The sequence below is a fragment of the Phyllostomus discolor genome, chromosome 2 (assembly GCF_004126475.2).
Source record: "Phyllostomus discolor isolate MPI-MPIP mPhyDis1 chromosome 2, mPhyDis1.pri.v3, whole genome shotgun sequence".
Lineage (NCBI taxonomy): Eukaryota > Metazoa > Chordata > Mammalia > Chiroptera > Phyllostomidae > Phyllostomus > Phyllostomus discolor.
In genome coordinates, this window is record NC_040904.2 from 124,993,276 (window position 1) to 125,015,177 (window position 21,902).

General features: G+C 46.1%; 1 protein-coding gene across 1 annotated transcript; it reads left to right on the top strand.

Moving 5' to 3' along the window:
- Window positions 1–4,082: 4,082 nt before the first annotated feature.
- On the top strand, window positions 4,083–15,682 carry FKBP4 (FKBP prolyl isomerase 4). The gene is made up of 10 exons (XM_028532017.2): window positions 4,083–4,861; window positions 6,842–6,986; window positions 7,431–7,573; window positions 8,439–8,559; window positions 8,682–8,838; window positions 11,526–11,616; window positions 11,719–11,802; window positions 12,058–12,243; window positions 12,788–13,027; window positions 14,898–15,682. The coding sequence occupies exons 1-10, from the start codon at window positions 4,757–4,759 to the stop codon at window positions 14,988–14,990; spliced, it is 1,365 nt and encodes a 454-aa protein (XP_028387818.1). The 5' UTR covers window positions 4,083–4,756; the 3' UTR covers window positions 14,991–15,682.
- Window positions 15,683–21,902: the final 6,220 nt, after the last annotated feature.

Here is a 21,902-nt window from a genome sequence, read left to right on the forward strand (position 1 = left end):
ATTCCCAGCCAGGGTACATGCCTGGGTTGCAGGCCATAACCCCCAGCAACCGCACATTGATGTTTCTCTCTCTCTCTCTATCTCCCTCCCTTCCCTCTCTAAAAATAAGTAAATAAAATCTTTAAAAAAATTTTTTAAATAAAAATAAAAATCAACTGTATGCCGATACTGGCAACAAACAATTAGAAAATTAACTTTATAAAATAGCATTTACAATAGCACTCAAACCAAAAATACCTAGGAATAAATCTAATAAAAGATGTGCAAGGCCTCTATGCTGAAAAATGTAAAACATTAAAACACTGCTGACAATAAATAAAGAATACCTAAATAAGCAGAGGCACACATAATATTCTTGGATTAGAAGATTTGGATTAGAAGTATTTAAGATGCCAAATCTCCCTGACTTGATATATAAATTCAATGGAATCTCAACCAGAACAGCAGCACTTTTTTAGACATTGACAAAATGATTCTAACATGTGTACAAAAAATGTGTTGAACCTACAAAAACCAAGGCAATCTTAACAACAGAAGAACAAAGCTGGAGGACCTACACTACCAGATGTCAAAACTCATTCTAAAGCTACAGCAACTAAAATACCATGTGGCACAGGGATGGATGAACAGACCTCTGGAACAAAGGAAGGTCTGCCAACAGACACAAATACAATAGTCACACCTGGTGGATGACAAAGGAGCCATCACAGTTCACTGAGGGATGGTCATCTCTCAATAAATGGGCCTGATCAACTGTACATCCATATGTCGGAAAAACAAACCTGACTCCACTTCACACCACATGTAAAAATTAACTTGGGATGGATCACAGACCTAAACGTGCAAGATTTTTTTAAAAAGTTTCTAGAATTTAAAAACAAAAAGGATTCTATCATCACAACCATGGAATAGACAAAGATTTTTTAAATTAAACAAGACACACGTAAAAAATCACATCTTTCTTCTCAGATGACATGATCATCCATGTAGAAAATCCAAAAATAATCAACAACAATGAAAAACCCTAATAGAACTAACACATAATTCTATTATAGCGAGGTTGCAGGATATAGGTTTACATGCAAAAGTTCATTGCTTTTCCAAGCACCAGCAATGGACAAGTAAAATCTGAAATTAAGAATATACCATCCACACTAGCACTGCCCCCAATAACTGAAATACTTAAGTATAAATCTAGCAACATATATACAAGATCTGTATGAGGAAAATGATGAAACTCTGATGAAGGCGAGGTTTCTTTGTTCATTTTGGCAGCCTCCCTGTGTTTGTTTCCATGCATTAGATAGAGTCAACAAATGGTGGGAGAACAACAGGACACTCACAAACAAAACAGTGAATGCAGACCAAGACCTTCCACTTCTGCCCAAGGACTCATGATGTGCGCAATGACGAAGTTGAGATCTGAACCCTGGTAAACCCAGCCCAGTGCCCATGAGCTTAGCCTTTGCACCATGCAGGTCTCCACTATGTGCAGGCCTCACACAGAGGTCTACTGTCTTTCACAGGATGAAATGGAGCTGCCATCACTAAAATAAGCAAATCCATAAACCTTCCATGAAATGTATAGTAGCACTTTTCACCAGTGGTATAGTTTGTTTTCTCAGTCAACAGAGAACAAACATAGCAAGAAATTATGCAAGCGTCCTCACCATGTTTGGTATTACAGTTTTGACACAAATCATGTTGATAAGGTTCTAATTCTTAGGTTTGGTGCTATCCTGCCAAGTTTCATTACGTTCGAATGTTACATAATGTGCATGTATGCATATCTATGCACACACTCATCTCACATCCTTTTGAATGATCCAAATACTATACAATTTTTTAAATATGTAAGAGCACTGGCACTCTATGAAGAACAAATAGCACCTTTAAAAAACAAGGTGTCCTCATGTGTGAAGGATGGGCCTAGCATTAGGGAGATGACCCAGATGAGCTCAGAATGGCTCGTTTTGGCAATGACAAAACTTCCAACCTTAGCATGACTCATCTTCAGGGTACAGGGGATTTTTTTTTTTAAGTATGCTCTTTCTCTAGCAAAAAGGGGAAATTTTCAGAAGGATTTTGAATGACTGAATGATACCACTGAAAATAAACACATTGCTAAATATCTCTGATGAGACCACTAATTCAAACGAGCTAGGAAAGGGGTAAGGAACAGGAGGGTAAGAACAAAACACTCGTGCACTTCTACACGGAATATGTGTAAGTTTTACAATCAGAAGAATGTAATGTAAATAACCAGAAATCCTGCTCTGAATTTCAAGCACCCAGTGCCCACTGACCTCCCCACTCCCTCCCATCTCCCAGCCCCCACACCCACTCACTGAGTGGGTGAAGAGCTTTCTTGCTGAAAACTTGTCCTTCTTGTCCTTTCCCTTGCACCCTAACTTTTCCTTCTCTTATAGGCCTCTGTACTTTTAACATTTTGTTCCGATCACCACCGCTGCACTGATCACGTTAGAGTGGTGACCCTGAGGTATTAACCACCTGCTTTAAGGCTGGCACCATGCCAGCGAGCTGACACACACTGCCTCTTCTTTGACCATCACAACTGCCCTCATCAACAGTGTTACTGCCCCAATAACCTGCCCCAGATCGAATGGTTAGTACATGGGCGACCCAAGTCTTTGCTTAGTCCCATGCAGGTGCTCCTTCTACTGCTATTAAGTTCCCTGTTATAATTCAGCACACAGGCACAGCTTAAGTGCTCAATTAATACGAGCTGACAGGAATCAAAAAGACATGGACTTATGCTGTTTGCTCCCAATAAAGAAAAAGGTGCAGAAAAGCATTACGCTAAAGGTAAAGTTGTCTCTTCCATCCCAACTTTTTCTGCTGAATAACACGTAATGGCCCTAGCATTAAAAACTAGAACATGCTGAAACTAAGCAGGTGCATAAGAGAACAGTAAGATCACTGCCACACCTGCAAGCCAGTACCCTACCCTCCATCCCTGTCACCTGGAAGTTTGGAGGGTTTCAATACCATATCCTTTGCTGATATCCCCAGTCATCTAAGATGAAATGTCTTGCCCTGATTGGTGTGGCTCAGTGGCAGGCCAGGTCCCTTGGTTGGGAGACCTGCGAAAGGCAACCTTCTGATGTTTCTCTCACACATCCATGTTTCTCTCCCTCTCTTTCCCCTTCCCCTCCCCTTTCTCTAAAGAAATAAGTAAACAATTTTTTTAAGAAAAGAGAAATGTCTTAGTTGTGGCTAAATTCATGTGCTGTAAATTGCTGGAGGCACTAGTTTTATTTCTTCTGCATGTCCTTTCAGTATAGTCCGATCAGAGAGGATTATGAGTTGAATTATCACATTATGTTAAGGTAATGAAATTTCATGTGTAACAGCCCTTTTGGTTACCTACCTAAATAGAACAGATTGCCTCCAACAGCACAGTGCCACACCCATAGCCAGTGCTCAAAAAAAATTTTTATTATTGGAATAAAATTCATATAGCCAGTGATTATTTGATACCACTCACCAGGCACTATGCTAAACTGGGGTTAAGTGCTTATCAAAATCAAGACCCTTTCTACAAAAATCTTGTTGTCAAAAAGCAATTGTTTGGGTAACTAGGTGCTGCAGAGCTTTGACCCGCCACACAGGTGCTCTGCCCTCCACAGATAAATACTTGGGAACCAAATAATAAGAAAATATACCTTGCCACGGCCTTTAGTAAAATGGAACGACTTTTTCATGAGTTGAAACCATTTTTTGTTTTTAAATATTAACCTAAAGAGCAGTTTAATTATTGTCTGGAACGGACCATTCAATACGTGCCCCGTATAAGAATCCTTAGCTAAGCTGGTCATTTCTTGCAAATCGACTTCTCCAAGCACTTTAAAGAGCTGAAGGAGGAACATCTCCCAAGCTCTGGGAAAACTGAGGCTGCTCTCGTCCAATTCTGGGCACTGGGGTCAGCGCTCTTCACTCATTGCGCCTCCCCCCGCCCCCCAGTTCCTATCCCCTTCCCGTCTTCCTCCCTATTTAGTTAAGTGTCCTTCCTGAGGGAACGCGGGGTAGGCCGTGCCGCCAGTATTTACGGTCGGCATTAATAAATACGTTCGTCTGGGGTCCCAAGGGAGACGGACGCGCAGCTACTTACTTCCCGCAAACCACTCTCTGAGCAAACCACGCAGCGGGCTGCAATGTTTGGGGAGGATCTGGCTTGGCAGGCTAAGTACTGGGGTGGTGTAGGGGCATGGAGAAGGATCTGGAAGAATCCGGTTAGACCGGGAAGCGGGAGAGCCCAGAAGAGCGTGGTGCCGGGGGGAAGGGCGGTCCTCAGATTCCGGGGATCTCAGGAGTGGGGGAGGGAGGGCCGTGCAGCAACTGGAGGAATGAACCACAAATAGAAGATTTCACTTTAGCCCCCACAGCATTATAGCCCCAACCCCCTTAGCCTCAGGCGTCTCGAGAAACTTCTCCACCCCCACCCACTCCGTCCCGCGCTCCCTCTCCGGCTCCTCCCAGCCCCTCCCTCCGCGGCGGGTGGGACCAATCGCTCCCCCGGCCGCTCAGTACCCACCTACTCCGCCTCCCGAGCCGGCTCTGCTGCGGGCGGCGAGCGCGTGGGGAGCCTGAGGGGCTCGAGCCTTGGACCAGTTAGTTCGCTGTTCGGAGGCTGCGAAGCCGGCTCCCGCACCCAGGTGCAGACAGGCCGGCGGCAGAGAGGGATTGTCTCGCGCCTTCTGCCCAGCTCCAGGAGTAAACGGCGCTCGGAGCGGCCATGACCGCCGAGGAGATGAAGGCGGCCGAGAGTGGGGTGCAGCCGGCGCCCCTCGGAATCGAGGGAGTGGACATCAGCCCCAAGCAGGATGAAGGCGTGCTGAAGGTAAGGGCGGGGACGCTGGGGGAGCACAGGGCCAGGTGGGGGAGGCAGAGCCCGGAGCGCCCATCGCAGCCGCCTTCCCGCGGAGCCTGGAAGCCGCCGGCCGAGGCACGGGGCGGGGATGGCGGCCTCTGCAGGCTCCGGGCCGGTCGTGGACTGCTCCTGCAGCCGGCGGTCGGTTGCATTGCCTTTCTGAACTAGGCTGCGTAGTTTGGGAGTTGAGGGCGGCCTCAGGCTCTAAAGCGGGTAGCCTAGGTGCGCGGACCTACTCTTGGCCGTTATTCCAGCCCCCTTGGAGGCCGGTGGTTTGGACTCAGGCCCCCAGCCCTGCAGCCCAACTGCGGCGTTCCTGGTGCAGTGGGGCGGAGGAGTAGGGGAGGGACGGGCTCGCCGGTGCACGTGAGCGGCAACCAGGGCCCTTGGGCAGCGTGCACCCGGGGCGGGGCCTGCTGCGACCCCGCAGCTGCGGCCGAGCTGCCAGCTCCATCCTTGCCAGCCGCAGTCTGGAAGGCCCGGGCCACCTTCATCAGTGGTAGTGCGAGACCTCGCTAACCCTTGGCAATTAAATATTAGCTAGGACCAGAAGCGGGTCACAAGAGTAATTTCCTGTCCCAGAGCTTTCTGTGCAACTTGGCCCCCGGACCTGGCCTCGAGGAAGGTTCTGGCACCCAGCACCCTCCCGTTAGTCCCTTTCTAAAGGCTGGGACTTAGGTCACCCGCTCAGCCACGCTGTATCCCATCCCCCAGCCCCGGGAAACCGAGGTAGCGGTGCATGCCGGGACCTGTAGTTCCTCCTTCCACCTCGGGCCGCCCCCCACCTTCCTGATTTGGGACTTGGGGTTTGGGGCCCAAAGAGGGTGCTTTGCTTGGGAGCCTGCTGCTGTGCGTGAGATGGGCAAAATTCCTGCAGTCCCTATCTGCTCCACAAATGCATGTGACTCCCCCCCCCCCCCCCCCCCCCCCGCCCCCAATCTTGGAATCTCAGGCTGCTCTGCCGATGGGCATGCGGCTTTCCCTTCTTTCTCCAGGGTCCTAGTGATTTCTACCAAGTGTTTATTCCAGGAAGGGTCATTTCCCCTTTTATCCTCCACTCCTTTCCCTTTAATTTTCTACTCAATCTCCTGTCTGTTCTATCACGGAACCTTTCCTTTAGAGGTCATGACACACCTACCAGGTGGCCCTTGGAGGGACCTTTGATAAATGCTAAGGAAGAGAAGCCTCGGCTTATAAATTCCTGGGAAATTCTCTTAGCCCAGAAATAAAGGACTTAAACTAGCCTACGAGTCAGGAATGCTGTGTCCTGAGTCCAGGTTAAGGGCCCTGTGCTGGTAGATTCCCTCTCTCGGAGGCTTCATTGCTCACACTGATCTCCAAACAGGGCCCTGATCAGAGGGTCGCTGGCATTTAGGAAGAATGAAAACATAGAGCGTAAATATTTCTTCCTTTGCTGGTGATAAATTTTACCAATTGAATCCTCGAACAACTCTGACAGAGATGGTCATCACTCCAAATAAGGTCTAGAGAGTCTGAGTGACTGTCCAAGATCATACAGCAAAAACTTGAACTTGGGTCTTTTGTCTCCAGGGGTTGTTTTCTCTGTTGTTTTGTTTTGTTTTGTTTGTTTGTTTTTTAAGAGAGACCTATTTGTTGTTACACGTATTGGTTGCTGCTTGTATATGCGCCCTGACTGGAGATTGAACCTGCAACCTTGGTTTGTCAAGACAACACTCTAACCAACTGCGCCACGTGGTCAGGGCTTGTCTGCAGTTTTTCAAGCCAAGTCGTGTCACACCTCAAGAAAGACAGGGAGGTCATTTGGCTTCTAGCTAAGTTCTGTATCAGAGTCCTTTGAGATTGGTCCCTTGACTCTATTTACAAGGAGGCAGGAGACTCCCTCTATGTGCCTGTCAGAAACATGCAGGCTGTTTTGTGCCTCTTTCTGCCCCCACCCCTGGGTACTCACCTTCTCCCCCTTCCTCCCAGGTCATCAAGCGAGAGGGCACGGGCACAGAGATGCCCATGACTGGGGACCGAGTCTTCGTTCACTACACTGGCTGGTTGTTAGATGGCACCAAGTTTGACTCCAGTCTGGACCGCAAAGAGAAATTCTCCTTTGATCTGGGAAAAGGTAAGCAAAACCTAGACTTGGTAGCTAGGTTTCTGGGAGAATGTAAGTGGTGACAAGCAGTAGCCATGTTTTCAGAAGCTTAAGGAGTGATGGTTTAGTGCAAACTGCTGATTTTTTTGTTGTTGTTAACTCCTTTTTTTTTTTTTTTTTTCACTGTCCTATAAGTATACTGAGTCCTCTCCCTGCTCTGATCACTCTGAGTACCTTACTTCCTCGTCAGAAGTGGCTACCTTGTTTCTTGAACGTCTTTGTTCCAGAGTTGAGCGGTTTGGTTTGTTGGTTTGGTTTTTAGGGGCTCTGAGATGACAGCCCTGATTGCAGCCCCATGTTTCTACCTTCTAAAGAGTGTCCAGCTTCCCCTCAGGCATCGTACCCTGGGGCCACAGAGCCCAGAGTCAGTTCCCTGCCAAGGAGGAAGGACCTGTTTGTTTTCTGTACCTACAGGGGAGGTCATCAAGGCTTGGGACATTGCTGTAGCAACCATGAAGGTGGGAGAAGTATGTCGCATCACCTGCAAGCCAGAATATGCCTATGGTTTGGCAGGCAGCCCTCCAAAAATCCCTTCCAATGCCACGCTTGTGTTTGAGGTAAGTGTCCAGCCAGAGAGCAACGCAAAGAGCCAGCCTTACCTCAGCTCAGGGCCTGGCTACCCTCCAGTCCTTCCTGCCACTCGGAGACAATGTAGCCAAAGCTAAGGGCCTGGCCTTAAGGGGCAAAGAGAACTGGTGAGGGCAGTTGGCTTTGCTGTGCAAACAGCTTGCTGCTGCCAGAACAGAAGCTACAGTGGAGGTTTTGGGTGGGAAGAGGTGGCCACAGCCCCTCTTCAGACTCGAGGCAGTAATGGGTGGAGACATGTGTATCTCAAACACGGTGCCCAGAGGAGACAGGGTATAATTTGAACCGAAAGGAGCCAGGAGGTCAGAATGTGTATGCGGTTACAAATGACAGTATAGAATGTTGGCGCCTAGAGATAAGAGGAGGGGGGAAATGCTTCCCCCTGTGGGTGAAGGAGGTAAGGAAAGTTTCCTCTGCAGAGATGGAACTTGACACTGGTCAGTCTGCAAGTAGTTGGGCCCTAATTACCACGAATGACTTGGAGGATGTTCAGAAGACTGCTGAAAGATGTTGGGTCATTTCTAGACTGGGCTTCTCAAGTAGCTGAGTTAGGATTGACTAGAACCTGTCCTTACTATGCAGAGCAGGGAGCACATAGATTGATCTCCTGAGGTTAACTGAAATCTGGGTGGCCTGCCCACCTCTACTGAAGTTGAGACTGGGGCAGATCCTGAGAACTTGGCAAAAGTGCCACTTGGTTCACTCCTAGCATGGCTGCCCTCCTGGTCAGACCTCGTCTGGCAGTTAGGAGGGACTCTTCTCAGTGAGAGAGAGTTGTGTCTCACTGTTGATAAGTTAGTGCTGACAGGACTTGTCACCCTATGCCTTGTCCCACAGGTAGAGTTGTGCGAGTTCAAGGGAGAGGACCTAACAGAGGAAGAAGACGGGGGAATCATCCGGAGAATACAGACTCGGGGCGAAGGCTATGCCAGGCCCAATGAGGGTGCTGTGGTGGAGGGTGAGAACACCAGGGCGTCTTGGGGGCAGGAAGTGATGAGACCATAGAGGGATGCCAATGGCATCCTTCTTCGGTTGCCTCCCCACTCATGCACTTGGTACATTGCCTTTCTTGCATGCCAGTCGCACTGGAAGGGTACTACAAGGACCAGATTTTTGACCAGCGGGAGCTCCACTTTGAGATTGGCGAGGGGGAGAGTCTGGATCTGCCTAGTGGGCTGGAGAAAGCCATTCAGCACATGGAAAAAGGAGAACATTCCATTGTGTACCTCAAGCCCAGGTAAGGAGTGGGCTTGGTAGAGCACGTAGGTGAAGCGAGGTCAGAGATCTACATGTCCCCAGTGAGTTAAATGTATGGCCATGTGTATCCTCTCCTCGGTGTGTGTTCACTACCCTCACAGCCTCATCGTGCTCACTGTGCCTCTGGGCACACCAAACATAGACCATTATGGTCTTTTCACTGTATTTAGGAGCGTGGCCACAACTGTCCACATCTCCTCGGATCAAAGCATAATCTTTTCAGTCATGGCTGCTGCAGACTCTCTTCTTTACCAACATCAAGGTTCTCATGTTCCATTGGTTCACTCACTCGTTGGTGATGTTTATGGAAGCACACTTACTCTGTGCCATGCATGAGGCTGACAGTTTCTAGTTTCTCAGAGACATTGTTCCTGCTACCTATTGACTAATTTTTTTTTTTTTTTTTTTTTTCATAGGCAATATGAATTTATTTAAAAATACATGCAAACAGAAAGAGGTCTGGAAGCATTCATATCAGAGAGTTCATAGAGGCTAGCTCTCTGTTTGGGGGGTTGGGGAGTTATAGAGGACTTTAATTTTTTTACGGTGGTAATGCATTCCTGTATTACTGCTGTCATTTTTTTTTTTTTATTTTTTTATTTTTTATTTTTTAATATATTTTATTGATTATGCTATTACATTTGTCCCGTTTCCCCCCTTCTCTCCCCTCCACCCTGTACCCCCCTCCCACCCACATTTCCCCCTTTAGTTCATGTCCATGTGTCATACTTATGAGTTCTTTAGTTTCTACATTTCCCGTACTATTCTTGCCCTCCCCCGATCTATTTTCAACCTACATTCTATGCTACTTATTCTCTATACCTTTTCCCCCTCTCTCCTCCTCCCACCCCCCTGCTGCTAACCCTCCATGTGCCCTCCATTTCTGTGGTTCTGTTCCTGTTCTAATTGTTTACTTAGTTTCTTTTGGTTTTGCTTTAGGTGTGGTTGTTAATATTTGTGAGTTTGCTGTCCTTTTACTATACATGTCTTTTCTTTATCTTCTTTTCTTAGATAAGTCCCTTTAGCATTTCATAAAATAAGGGCTTGGTGATGATGAACTCCTTTAACTTGACCTTATCTGAGAAGCACTTTATCTGCCCTTCCATTCTAAACGATAGCTTTGCTGGATAGAGCAATCTGGGATGTAGGTCCTTGTCTTTCATGACTTGGAATACTTCTTTCCAGCCCCTTCTTGCCTGTAAGGTCTCTTTGGAGAAATCAGCTGACAGTCTGATGGGAACTCCTTTGTAGGTGACTGTCCCCTTACCTCTTGCTGCTTCTAGGATTCTCTCCTTTGTTTTTACCTTGGCTAATGTAATTATGATGTGCCTTGGTGTGTTTCTTCTTGGGTCCAACTTCTTTGGGGCTCTCTGAGCTTCTTGGATTTCTTGGAAGACTGTTCCCTTTGCCAGCTTGGGGAAGTTCTCCTTTATTATTTGTTCAAATACGTGCTCAATCTGTTGCTTTTCCCCTTCCAATTCTGGTACCCCTATAATTCGGATATTGGAACGTTTAAAGGTGTCTTGGATGCTCTTAATCTTTTCCTCAATTTTTTGAATTCTTATTTCATCATGCTTTCCTGCTTGGTTGATTCTATCTTCCTTCTGGTCCACTGTATTGTTTTGAGACTCATATTCCTTCCTTTCACTATTGGCTCTCCTCCACGTGTCTTCCTGCATCTGTTTTATGGTAGTCTGCATTCTTTCATCTAAATTTCGTCCAAAATCCACCAGTTCCGTGAGCTTTCTGATCACCAGTGTTTTGAACTGTGCATCTGATAGATTGGCTAATTCTTGGTCGCTCAAAAGGATGAGTCCTGGGGGACTGATCTGCTCTGTTGAAAACATGGTTTCTTTTCCCCCTTGTCTCTCCTTTTTTTTTTCCGGTCTGGTTGCTCTAGTTACAGTGGGGGGCGGAGCCTTAGGTGTTCACCGGGGCTGGGCACCCCAGTCGCTAGATTGTGACGTTATATGTGGGGGCGGGGCGGGGCGGGAGAAAACAATGGCGGTAGTTCCGTTCCTCTGGGCTCAGACCCTTGTCTGGGCTTCTGGGCCACGAGCTCTGCCCTGGTCCACAATCGCTGCCCCTCTGGGTCTGCCAGCCGCAGCTTGCGTACTCAGGGATCACCGCTGCCTTCTTGCACCCCCGGATGGCTTTTGCGCCGATTTCGCGCCAAACCTTCCCCCGACCTCCGCGCGCCGCCGACCCGAGCCAGCCCCGCGCCTGCCAGGCTCGTCTTTTCCTACCAGTCCGGATGAACGCGTCTACTTCAACTTCTTGGCTGCCCGACTTCCATTCAGATAAATCCTCTGCCGGATCTGGGTGTTATTCTGATAGTAAATTATTGTTGTAAATTATTGGTTTTCTAATCTTGGTTGTGCGAGGAGGTACGGTGCGTCCACCTATTCCTCCATCTTGCCGGAAGTCCCTATTGACTAATTTTTTAGCCAGATGCCAGTTCAGTTAGTAATCATGCAAGTGTATGTATAGCATGAGCTGTCACAAGGGTATGTAAGATACCAAGAGAACAACTAATTGCGTTCAGAGGTCAGGGAAGATTCTACCACACAGGACACAGAGGTACTTCCTGGGAAACAGGAAGTCTTTTCAGTGTGGAGCAGGTCAACTGCTGATGAAATGGCTTAGAGGCTTTTTCTGCCCCCACAGCTATGCTTTTGGCAGTGTTGGGAAGGAAAAGTTCCAAATCCCACCAAACGCTGACCTGAAATATGAAATCCGCCTCCGGAGTTTTGAGAAGGTGAGTTAGCTTAAGGTCCTCCCTAACCTGAAGCCATGTCCCACCCTGGAGGTGACTCTCTGGCATCACTGACAGTTGTGTTTCTCCCTTGGGGGATGGCAGGCCAAGGAGTCTTGGGAGATGAATTCAGAGGAGAAGCTGGAACAGAGCTCCATAGTGAAAGAGCGGGGCACTGTGTACTTCAAGGTGAGCCAGCAGCCTTGGTCCTGAGGACACACCCAGGGAGGGCTCCTCTGGGCCCACCTTTGCCTGTCAATGGCTGAGGTCAGTTCCTGCCACAGAGTGGACAAGTGGCACATGCAGTCTTCACTTAGTATAAGCCAGCTGGTCTTGCCTGGGGGCATTGAGGGTGGGAATGGGTAGGACTCTCTTGGGCCCACAGGTCACTGATGACTATGGGGTATGACAGCCTGGTGCCACTGAGCCTCCCTCCCATTCTAGGAAGGCAAGTACAAGCAAGCTTTACTGCAATACAAGAAGATTGTGTCCTGGTTGGAATACGAGTCAAGTTTCTCTGATGAGGACGCACAGAAAGCACGGGCCCTTCGGCTAGCTTCTCATCTCAACTTGGCCATGTGTCATCTGAAACTACAGGCCTTCTCAGCTGCCATTGAGAGCTGTAACAAGGTGAGGCCCCTTTAAAGAAGTATGGGAGCAACATTCACAGGCGAGGTTGGCAGTGAGCTGCTAGCATGTCTGAAAGTTGCCCTCAGTGACTAAGGTAGGAATAAGCAGGATGGACTGTTGGGAGCTCAGCAATTCAGGACCCAGAGGCAGGGGATGAGAAGCAAGCACTTCAGTGGAAGGAGGCAGGTGACCCAGAGCTAGAAGGACACACTGGATGGGAAGAGCTACTTAAATGTTTGCTTCACCCTGATTCTTAGCTGCTCCCTGTTACATACCTGCCTTATTTTAAAGAGAATGCAAATGTTATCAGCGGTCCTTCTCCTCCATCTGAAGACCTGTCTTCCCTCTCTGCCTCCTGGACTGAAAGAGATTCCTTCATAGACCTTGGTCTTGTCCATTTTATGTCTCAAGACACATTCTTTTATGGGCAGAGCCAGCCATTTGCATTTCCCATCATACTGCTGAGGGTACCTTGGAAACCCAGTCTTGGCCAGGTGAGCTAGAGGAGCTGAGGTCTTACTGTTGATTCCTCATCCATCATTAGGCCCTGGAGCTGGACAGCGACAATGAGAAGGGCCTTTTCCGCCGGGGAGAGGCCCACCTGGCAGTGAATGACTGTGACTTGGCACGGGCTGACTTCCAGAAGGTCCTGCAGCTCTACCCCAGCAACAAAGCTGCCAAGGCCCAGCTGGCTGTTTGCCAGCAGCGGATCCGCAAGCAGCTTGCACGGGAGAAGAAGCTCTATGCCAATATGTTTGAGAGGCTGGCTGAGGAGGAGGGTAAGGTGAGGATTTAAACAGGTGTAGGGACAAGGTAATGTCTCTTCTGTCCATCTCATCTCTTCGTCCTGTGCCCAACCCAGCTGGTGTGGGCTCTTTGTGCTTGTGGTTGTCTGTGACAGTTCTGGAAACAAGAAGTTGCCCTCATCCCTGGAGCAGTGGCATGGATATTCTCTGAGTAAAAAAAACCCTGCTGTCAGGGCTAGCATTCCTTGGTGGTCAGGGCAGGAAACCACTTGTAAATCCTAGAGGTCAGGAGTCAGTTGCCCAGTGTGCTTCCCAACATGTGTTCTTGGTCCCTTTTTAAAATAGTAATGCAATTACATAGTTAAATTCAAATTTGTACAAAAGAATGTAGGAGAAAGTCTACCACTGCCCAAAAGCAACTGATATTACCAGTTCTTGTATCATCCAGTACATTGAACACATTTATAAGCAGACATATTGATGTTTTCTCCCTTTTCCCTGATAAAAGGCAACATGTTCTACCTGTTTTTTATACCACGCTTTCTTGGTATCAAACCTGGATGCTTATTTTATATCAATAACCAAAACAGTTTTCACATTCTTTCTTATGCTTAAGTAGTTAGCATTTGATTGTACAGATACATTGTATTTCATTTACCCATTGCCCTATTTCTAGTCAGTGTCCTAAACCAGCACTGTCCAATAGAAATAAAATGCAAACCACATACATAATGTTAAATTTTCTAGTAGCTGTGTTAACGAAAAAGAAACAGGTAAAATTAATTTTTTAAAGATTTTTTTAGAGAGAGAAGTTGGGGGGAGAAAAAAACATCAGTTGACTTCCTCTCACACACCCTCAACTGGGGGCCTGGCCCACAACCCAGGCATGTGCCTTGACTGGGAATTGAACTGGCAACCTTTCTGTTTGCAGGCCAGCACTCAACCCACTGAGCCACACCAGCCAGGGCTGAAATTAATTTTAGTACTTTCTAGTTGACCCAGGGCATCTAAATATTGCAACGTGTAATTCTTTTAATTTGAATTCATGTGTTTTAGACTTAAGTCATCAAAATTCAATGCTTGTTTTATACTTAAAACATATCAATTTGATCTAGCCATTTTTTTAAGTATGTGTGTGTGTGTGTGTGTGAGAGAGAGTGTGTTTATATATGTTTTAGAGAGGGGAAGGGAGGGAGAAAGAGGAAGAGAAACACCAATGTGTGGTTGCCTCTCGCACGCCTCCCACTGAGGACCTGGCCCTCAACCCAGGCATGTGCCCTAGGCTGGGAATTGAACCAGCAACCCCACACCAGCCAGGGTGTGATCTAGCCATATTTAAAGTGATCAGTAGCCACATGTAGCTACCATGGTGGACAAGTACAGTTCTAAACAATATTGCACGTGCAAGTGTATCTTCAGGACACATCTCGAAAAGTAATTTCTGTGTCTGTAATTCTGCTAGAAGTTAATGTGTATGTTTTTGGTTTGGGGGGTTTGTTTTGTTTTGTTAGATTTTATTTATTTTAGACAGGGGAGGGAGAGTAAAAGAAAGGGAGAGAAACTTCAATGTGTATGCTTCTCACACATTCCCCCACTGGGAACCTGGCCTGGCCTGTAACCCAGGCATGTACCCTGAATGGGAATCGAACAGATGAGCCTTTGGTTCGCAGGCTGGTGCTCAATCCATTGAGCCACACCAGCCAGGGCAATGTGTACCTTGTTTTACTTGGGAGTGAGTATGTTTGGGTACAGACTATATATATACATGGTGTCAGGGTGCTCGGTATGTCTCATCAGATCGGTTGAGTGCAGGCAGGCAAGAGTATGGGGACATGGAGTAAAAGTCACCTTTCTCATCAGGTCACTGGGCCAAATGAGAACTGGAATTTATCCTCTTTCTTCTCACAGGCCAAGGCAGCAGGGGACCATGCTGATGCAGAGATGAAGGATGAGCAGAAGGATGTGGCAGGGAGCCAGCCTCAGGTGGAAACAGAAGCATAGCCTCTCCCCAGCCCTATTCCTGTAGGCGCCTGCTTGCCCTGCTCCCTGCTCTGCTTCACCCTGTTCGTTTTGTAAAAAACTGAAGAGTTTTGAGTGAATTAGACCTTTATTTTTCTATCTGGTTGGATGGTGGCTTTGGGGGAAGGGGGAAAGGAGTAGGCTGGGGGATTGAGGTAGGGGATCATTTTAGGTGTTTTAACCCCTTCTTCCCCTTCCTCCATTACACATGAATGAATGTCCATCCACACACACTTAAGGATGTTAATTTATTTTGCTTCCTCTTTTTGCTTTGTCAATTTGTCATATGGTAGAAGGGGGTTAGTGGTATGGATGTGGGTCAGATGTGAAACCAGGGTGTAGAGGGATACTTCCTGGGCAGCCATTTTCCTCCTCCCTGTCCATTTCGAAACATGTGGCCTCCATGTGGGTGCTAGGGGCATGGGAAAAACCACTGTTGTGCCCATTACCTCTCTCTGTTCCCTTCCTCGCCCTGATGGTGTGGTTGATGTCTTCTGGTGTCATGGTGACCACCCCCTTTATCCCCTCCCAGTATTTCCTCTCAGACCTGTTTGCCTTCTCAGCCAGGTCATGTCCCCCCACCCCTCCTCACCACCTCAGCCTCTTTGCACGTTGCTGAAGGTCAAGGCCCATCTCAAGTTCTGCACTTGAGCAATAAAGTGGAAACAATAAAACCTGTGTCGGGTATCCCTTTTTGTTTTGGCCTCAGAGGGTGGGCACTGGTGGCTGCACTGGGGATAAAATTAAGGGAGTTACCCACCACATACATCCCCAGTCCTGCTTAAATGCAGCACTTGGTAGAGAAGCTGTAGTTGGCCTTTTGGGTCCCACACGGGCTGCAGCCAGGGCCTTTGCTGAGGCCTGGCCATCGCTTCCAGCACTGCCCCCAGCAGCCTGGCAATGTTGCCAACTTTGGTCATCTTTCCAAACAAAGAGTAACATGTGAATGTCTAAAATACAGGCGTCACTTGTAATTTTGAGGTTAGATTTGTCTTTCTGCCTGATTGAGCAGAAAGCATAAGCATCCTTGGCTTCTTTAAAATCCCAAAAGTCACTAACACCTCCTGTCAGAGACCTTTTCATGATGAAGATGAAGCAAGAACAGTCCTCAAGCCAGGGAACACAGGCGCTTAGGGCCACTGTCCAACTTCTGGGCCCTAACAGGAAAAAAAACTTTTTCTGGTTTGACCCTTCACCCCTGTAGCATGGGGCCCTGGGGAGAAGCCAAGGAGCACAGGCAGCAAACTAGAGCGACATCCATGCCCCTATCCTGTGCAGGCTGTTTAATTCCTGCACAGTGACAGCTAGTGTGCCTACCCACATGACTGCAGAGTTCCAAAAGAATTTCCTCCATACTTTTACTATGGAAGATGGAGCTTATGTGTGAAAAAGTTTTGCCAACTCACACAGCATGGCTGGTGCTGGAGCAAGAACTAAAATTTGGGCGTTCTGTTTTGCCAGTGTCCTTATTTTCTCTTTTGATAGATTCACATCATCCTGGGCTTAGCACGTGTGTCTTTGTGTTATTCCAAGGTTAGATGTGACCCTGCAGCCGGTGATAACATAGCCCTCATTTAGCATGGCATAAGCCTAGTACTAGGTGAAGAGCTTCATGCAGATTCACATCCTTGCAAACCATCCTACAAAGGATATGCCACCCCATTTTACAGATAAGGAAACCAAGGCTCATAAGTTACTGGAAAGGTCTGCCTAGAATAAGAAATCCCGAGCAAATCCAAAGTCAGCCATGAGATTCATGTGACATTGGGCAAGTTGAGTCTCAACTGCAAAAATAAGGAAACAAAGTGCTCCTAAGGTTCCTTCCAGCTCTGAGTGCTATAGGAATCCAGGAATTTAAAACAATCACTTGTGCCCTACCTGGGTAGCTCAGAGCATCATCATGATATACTGAGGTTGTGGGTTTGAACCCAGGTCTGGGCACATACAAGAGTCAACCAATGAATGTATAACTAGGTGCAACAAATTGATGTTTCTCCCTCTATGTAACGTCAATAAATAAAAATTTGATAAATAAAACCACCACTTGTGTAGCACCCTGTAGCTGGACAAGTCTTGATTTATATGACATTATAACTGTCTTGTGAGGATGTTTCATTAAACTGGCCAGAAGTCTAAGGTTAAAGATAAACCTACCACCTACTCCACTCTGCTCTGAGTCAATGCTCAAATTCATTTCCCAGGTAGTTGCACCTTCCTCACCAACACTTAAATCTTTCCATATGGAGAGGATGTGCTCGAATGAGGAAAACTAGGAGCAACCAGTACTTTCAGCTGTTAGTGCAAATTTGCAGGTGGTTTTTGGAAAATTTTAAATAGGGTTTGTCTTCCTAGTGCTGGCTCAAACATCAAGTTCCACAAAGTTTATCTCCCAAGTACTGTATTTCCAGTCTCTCCATTCTATCAAATCCCCGCCCCGCCCCCCCCCAACATCACTATGCACCTCCAGCCTGCTCTCTTGTCCTACAAGACTTACATTGCATTCCCTCATGGCCCACCTTTTACTCTGCACAGCATTCAAATTATATCCTTCCAACTGCTCAATACATTCAATGATTTCCCATTCTATTTATGCATAAGATCATAATCTATCACAAGCCACAAACCCCTTTAAGGTGTGGCCTAGCCTGCCTTACATAATTCACATTTGACTCTCCACTCTATCAGCCACACCATCCTGAGAGTGAGTATAAGGGTGAATAGTGTTATCTTAACTGGAGAAATAATCTGTAAAATATGTTATAGGTGGGACTAGTAAAAAATAGTACCTTTTTCCCTGGCTGGTGTGGCTCAGTGGACTGAGTACCAGCCTGCAAACAGAAAGGTCACCAGTCAGTTTGATTCCTAGTCAGGGCACGTTCCTGGGTTGCAGGCCAGAACCCTGGTTGGGGATGTGCAAGAGGCAACTGACCGAGATGCTTCTCTCTTTCTCCCTCTCTTCTCTCTCTCAAAGTAAATAAAATCTTTTTCAAAAAAATAGTACCTTTTTAGAAAACATACTGGAAAATTGAGAATTACACAGTAGAAAACCACAATGAGCTATCACATCTGTCAGGATGGATGATATGAAAAAGTCAAATAATAAATGTTGGCAAGGGTGCTGAGAAAAGGGAAGCCTCATACACTTTGGACGAAATTGTAAACTGTCCATCCAGTCTGTTTATCCAAATATCAATTCACTTATCAATTCATTATCTATTTCTCAATTTATTCATGAAAGAACATCCAGACAGATAGGTAATACTGTTGGTAGCTTACAATATAAAATAAACAACTGGCTTGTTTAAAATGAAGAAAAACTGGAAACTTTCATATCTTACCCTTCTGTCTCAATGACCAATCTTCCCTTGGCAAATGCAGAACATCTCAGGGCCTTTTAACCCTTAAGTTGAAATAACAGTGGGCTAAGGGCAGTGTAGAACAAAGCCAATGTAAGAGTTGGAAGGCATTCTAAGAGAAAAACTTGTCCTCTTTCAGGAAATTGTTATTGATGACTGTGGCTATAGTTCCCCAGCTGCTTGCCAACCTCAGATAACGAACACGCCAACTATGTTCATGACATCTAAGAATCATAATAAAATCTTATCATATAATGAACACTAAATATGCCTTAAGAGGTAAAGTGAGAATGAGACCCAAAGTGTTTCTGAAGGGGAATGATCAAGAAAAAGCAATGCCTTCATGAATTTTGAGTTCTTTGGCTAGAAGAGACCAGCCATACCCTATTACCAACCCCCAAAACATGTATGCTTCTTAGGATTTCCTGTTCCACTGTTAGAAGCGCTTCACACATAAAATGGTAGTGGTTTTATTTTTATTGAGGTGAAATTTACATAACAAAAAATTAACCATTTTAAATTCGGTGACAGTCCAATCACGATGTTGTACGCCCAATATAGTTCTAAAACATGTTCATCATTCTCTGTTTTAAACTTATTTCCTCATGTTCTTCACTGACAATGAAGAACTACTTACTGCCCCGACAAGTGTGGCTCAGTTGGTTGGGCATCTTCTTGCAAAGTAAAATGTCACCTGTTTGAGGCCTGGTCAGGGCACATGCCCGGGTTGCAGGTTTGATCCCTAGCTGGGGCATCTAACTAGAGGCAGCCAATGTTTCTCTCTTACATTGATGTTTCTCTCTCTTTCTCTCCAAAAATAAATAAAACCTTAAAACAAAATAAAACTACTTATCATCCTTCAGTTAATGGCCAACATAGTCTTGAACAGACAACAAACCTGATAGATTCTAGGATCAAAGCTTTCCAGAGTCAGTCCTTTCTGACAGGGCCAAACTTGTGATGGGTGGGACTTGAAGTAAAGTTCTGAATAACAGCATTTCACTCAAAGGGTTGGCCACACTATTCTGCCTAATTTTTAGGTCAAGTGAGTTTGAGAATCAGGTTTCTGTACTTCATGAGCTCTCACAATATTTGGTATGCTAAGGTGCACTGTGAACTAGAGGGGGCAGGGAAATGAAGACATCTCTCAAACTGAGTCCATCAGAAAGCCCTAGGTCCTGCCCCCAGGATAGTGAGTGCTCTGGGCCTCACCTGTAGAAAAAGCTTTAAAGGTCCCATTTCCTACCTGGGCATCCACAGCAGACAGATTTTGTCCACTCTGACAATTCTTGGAGGAATAAGTAGACAAAGAATCTCCCTAGAAATATTTCCCACTTAATACTTTCCCTCCCATAGCAAGTTTCTACTGAAGCTATTGTTTGGTTGATTTGTAAATGATATGCCACCCGCCCTGGCTGGTGTAGCTCAGTGGATTGAGAGCCCACCTGCGATCCAAAGTCATTGGTTCGATTCCCAGTCAGGGCACATGCTTGGCTTTCAGGCCAGGTCCCCAGTAGAGGGCCCTCAAGAGGCAACCACACATTGATGTTTCCCTCCCTCCCTTCCCCTCTAAAAATAAATAAGTAAAAATCTTAAAGAAAAAAAAAAAAAGAATATAGCCCTGGCTGGTGTAGCTCAGTGGATTGAGCATGGGCTGTGAACCGAAGTGTCGCAGGTTTGATTCCCAGTCAGGCCACATACCTGGGTTGCAGGCCACGGCCCCCAGCAACCACACATTGATGTTTCTCTCTCTTTCTCCCTCCCTTCCCTCTCTAAAAATAAATAAATAAAATCTTGTTTAAAAAAAAGGATGTAATTGATGATCCTTTAAAAAAATTTAAAAAAAAATAGAATATGTCACCCACACAGCTGTATCCATATCATCTAACCAGGAAGATGGCCTGGTAAGGCAGTTCTGGGGAATAAGCCAAAACCCACACTGAAAGATTGCTTGGCTGAAGCAAGATGGGCAGTAGATGGTACACGTGGAGACCAACCAACCATCCCATTAGAAAGAGCCACAAACAAGGGTGCTCCTCAGAGAGCCAGGGATCTGTCTACATGACTCTGCAATGCCTATTCTTATAATTCACTTACTATGAATTTAACACTCAATGCAATTAAAGTAATTGACACAAGGTGGGAGTGGCATAAAAATGAAAAGATTTGATTTATGCCTTATGTATCTAGAAACTCATCTCTCCTCCCTTTCTAACTTTATTTGGCTCTCTTAGCAAAAGCCAAAAGGCAGGGTATCCAAGTTGTGATCATAATGACATGACCTTCATGGCAAAAACAGAACAAACAAAAATAGGTACTCGCTGGGCACAGAAAGGTCAAGAACAAGAGGCCAAATGATGAGGAAGATAAAATTAAGGCATTGTGGAGAGCTGGGTCAGAGTATGATTTCAGAGAACTGGGTCAGGCCAGGGCACATTGGTGAGAAATAGGGTGATTCTCACCTATTTTGTGCTGAATTAGTATTTTTTTGTTTGTTTTACAATTTCATTCATAGGCTGGAAAAAGAAAAAAACAATGTAGAAATATTAGTGAAAAGAAACATAATTCAAACTAACTTGACATCTAGAGGTTAATATTTTAAAAGTGGCTTTTGTTTTTCCATCCCTCAAAACCTCACAAGAAGCTTGGGATTTGAGCTAGGATGAGAGAATAGAGATGTGGTATGGCAAGATGAGGTAGCATGCAACCCCCCCATAAACGAAATCATGTATTTAAAGTAGCAGGTACACCTGTGTAACCCACAGCCTTTGAATGGACCTGGCCAACCCCACAGTACCCCAAAGAGACAGAAACTTCAGTGTATCTGAGGTCCCAATATTTCTCTAGATTGCCTCCTGTTTTGACCTGTTTGTCCTTGTTCTCATCACCAGACCCACTGGGACTCCCTAGGACAAAATATGTCCTTCCTTCTCTCTTGCCCCCAGGCACCAAGGTCTTGCCCTCCAGAGCCTTCTCTTTCTAGGTTCAGAAAGCAAGACCAGCCCTGGTCCAACATCCCCAGATGAGATACATATCCTCACTTTCACAGTGTTGACTTCCGAAAGACCAATGTGTAAATCAGCCTGGGCCAGCAAACCTAAACCTTAAAATGCATGGCGTACCTGCCGAATTTCACAAATAATACTTTTGGTGCCTTGATTGATGAGGCACCCTAAAGAAAGATTGGACTTGATTCAACATGAAAAGTTTCTCTAAGAGGCCAACCATGATGATGAAGTCCCATTTATACTACAGAGTGAGGAGGACACTGAGGGAGGGAGGCAAGAGTTCTGTGGTGGGGCCACAGGGCAGGGCAGATCCAGCAACTAAGCAACCCTGACTTGCAGCCTCAGGACTTTCCTAGGAACTACAACATAAATGATAGGAAAGATCTTAAGTTTTGGATCAAATAATCCTGGTCTGAGCTCCACCTCTACCATTTTCTGCCTTGTTACTTAATCTTACTGAACCTATTTTCCTCATCCAAAAAATTGGAATAATACAAGCTCACAGGTTTGTTGTGTTAATTACATGAAAT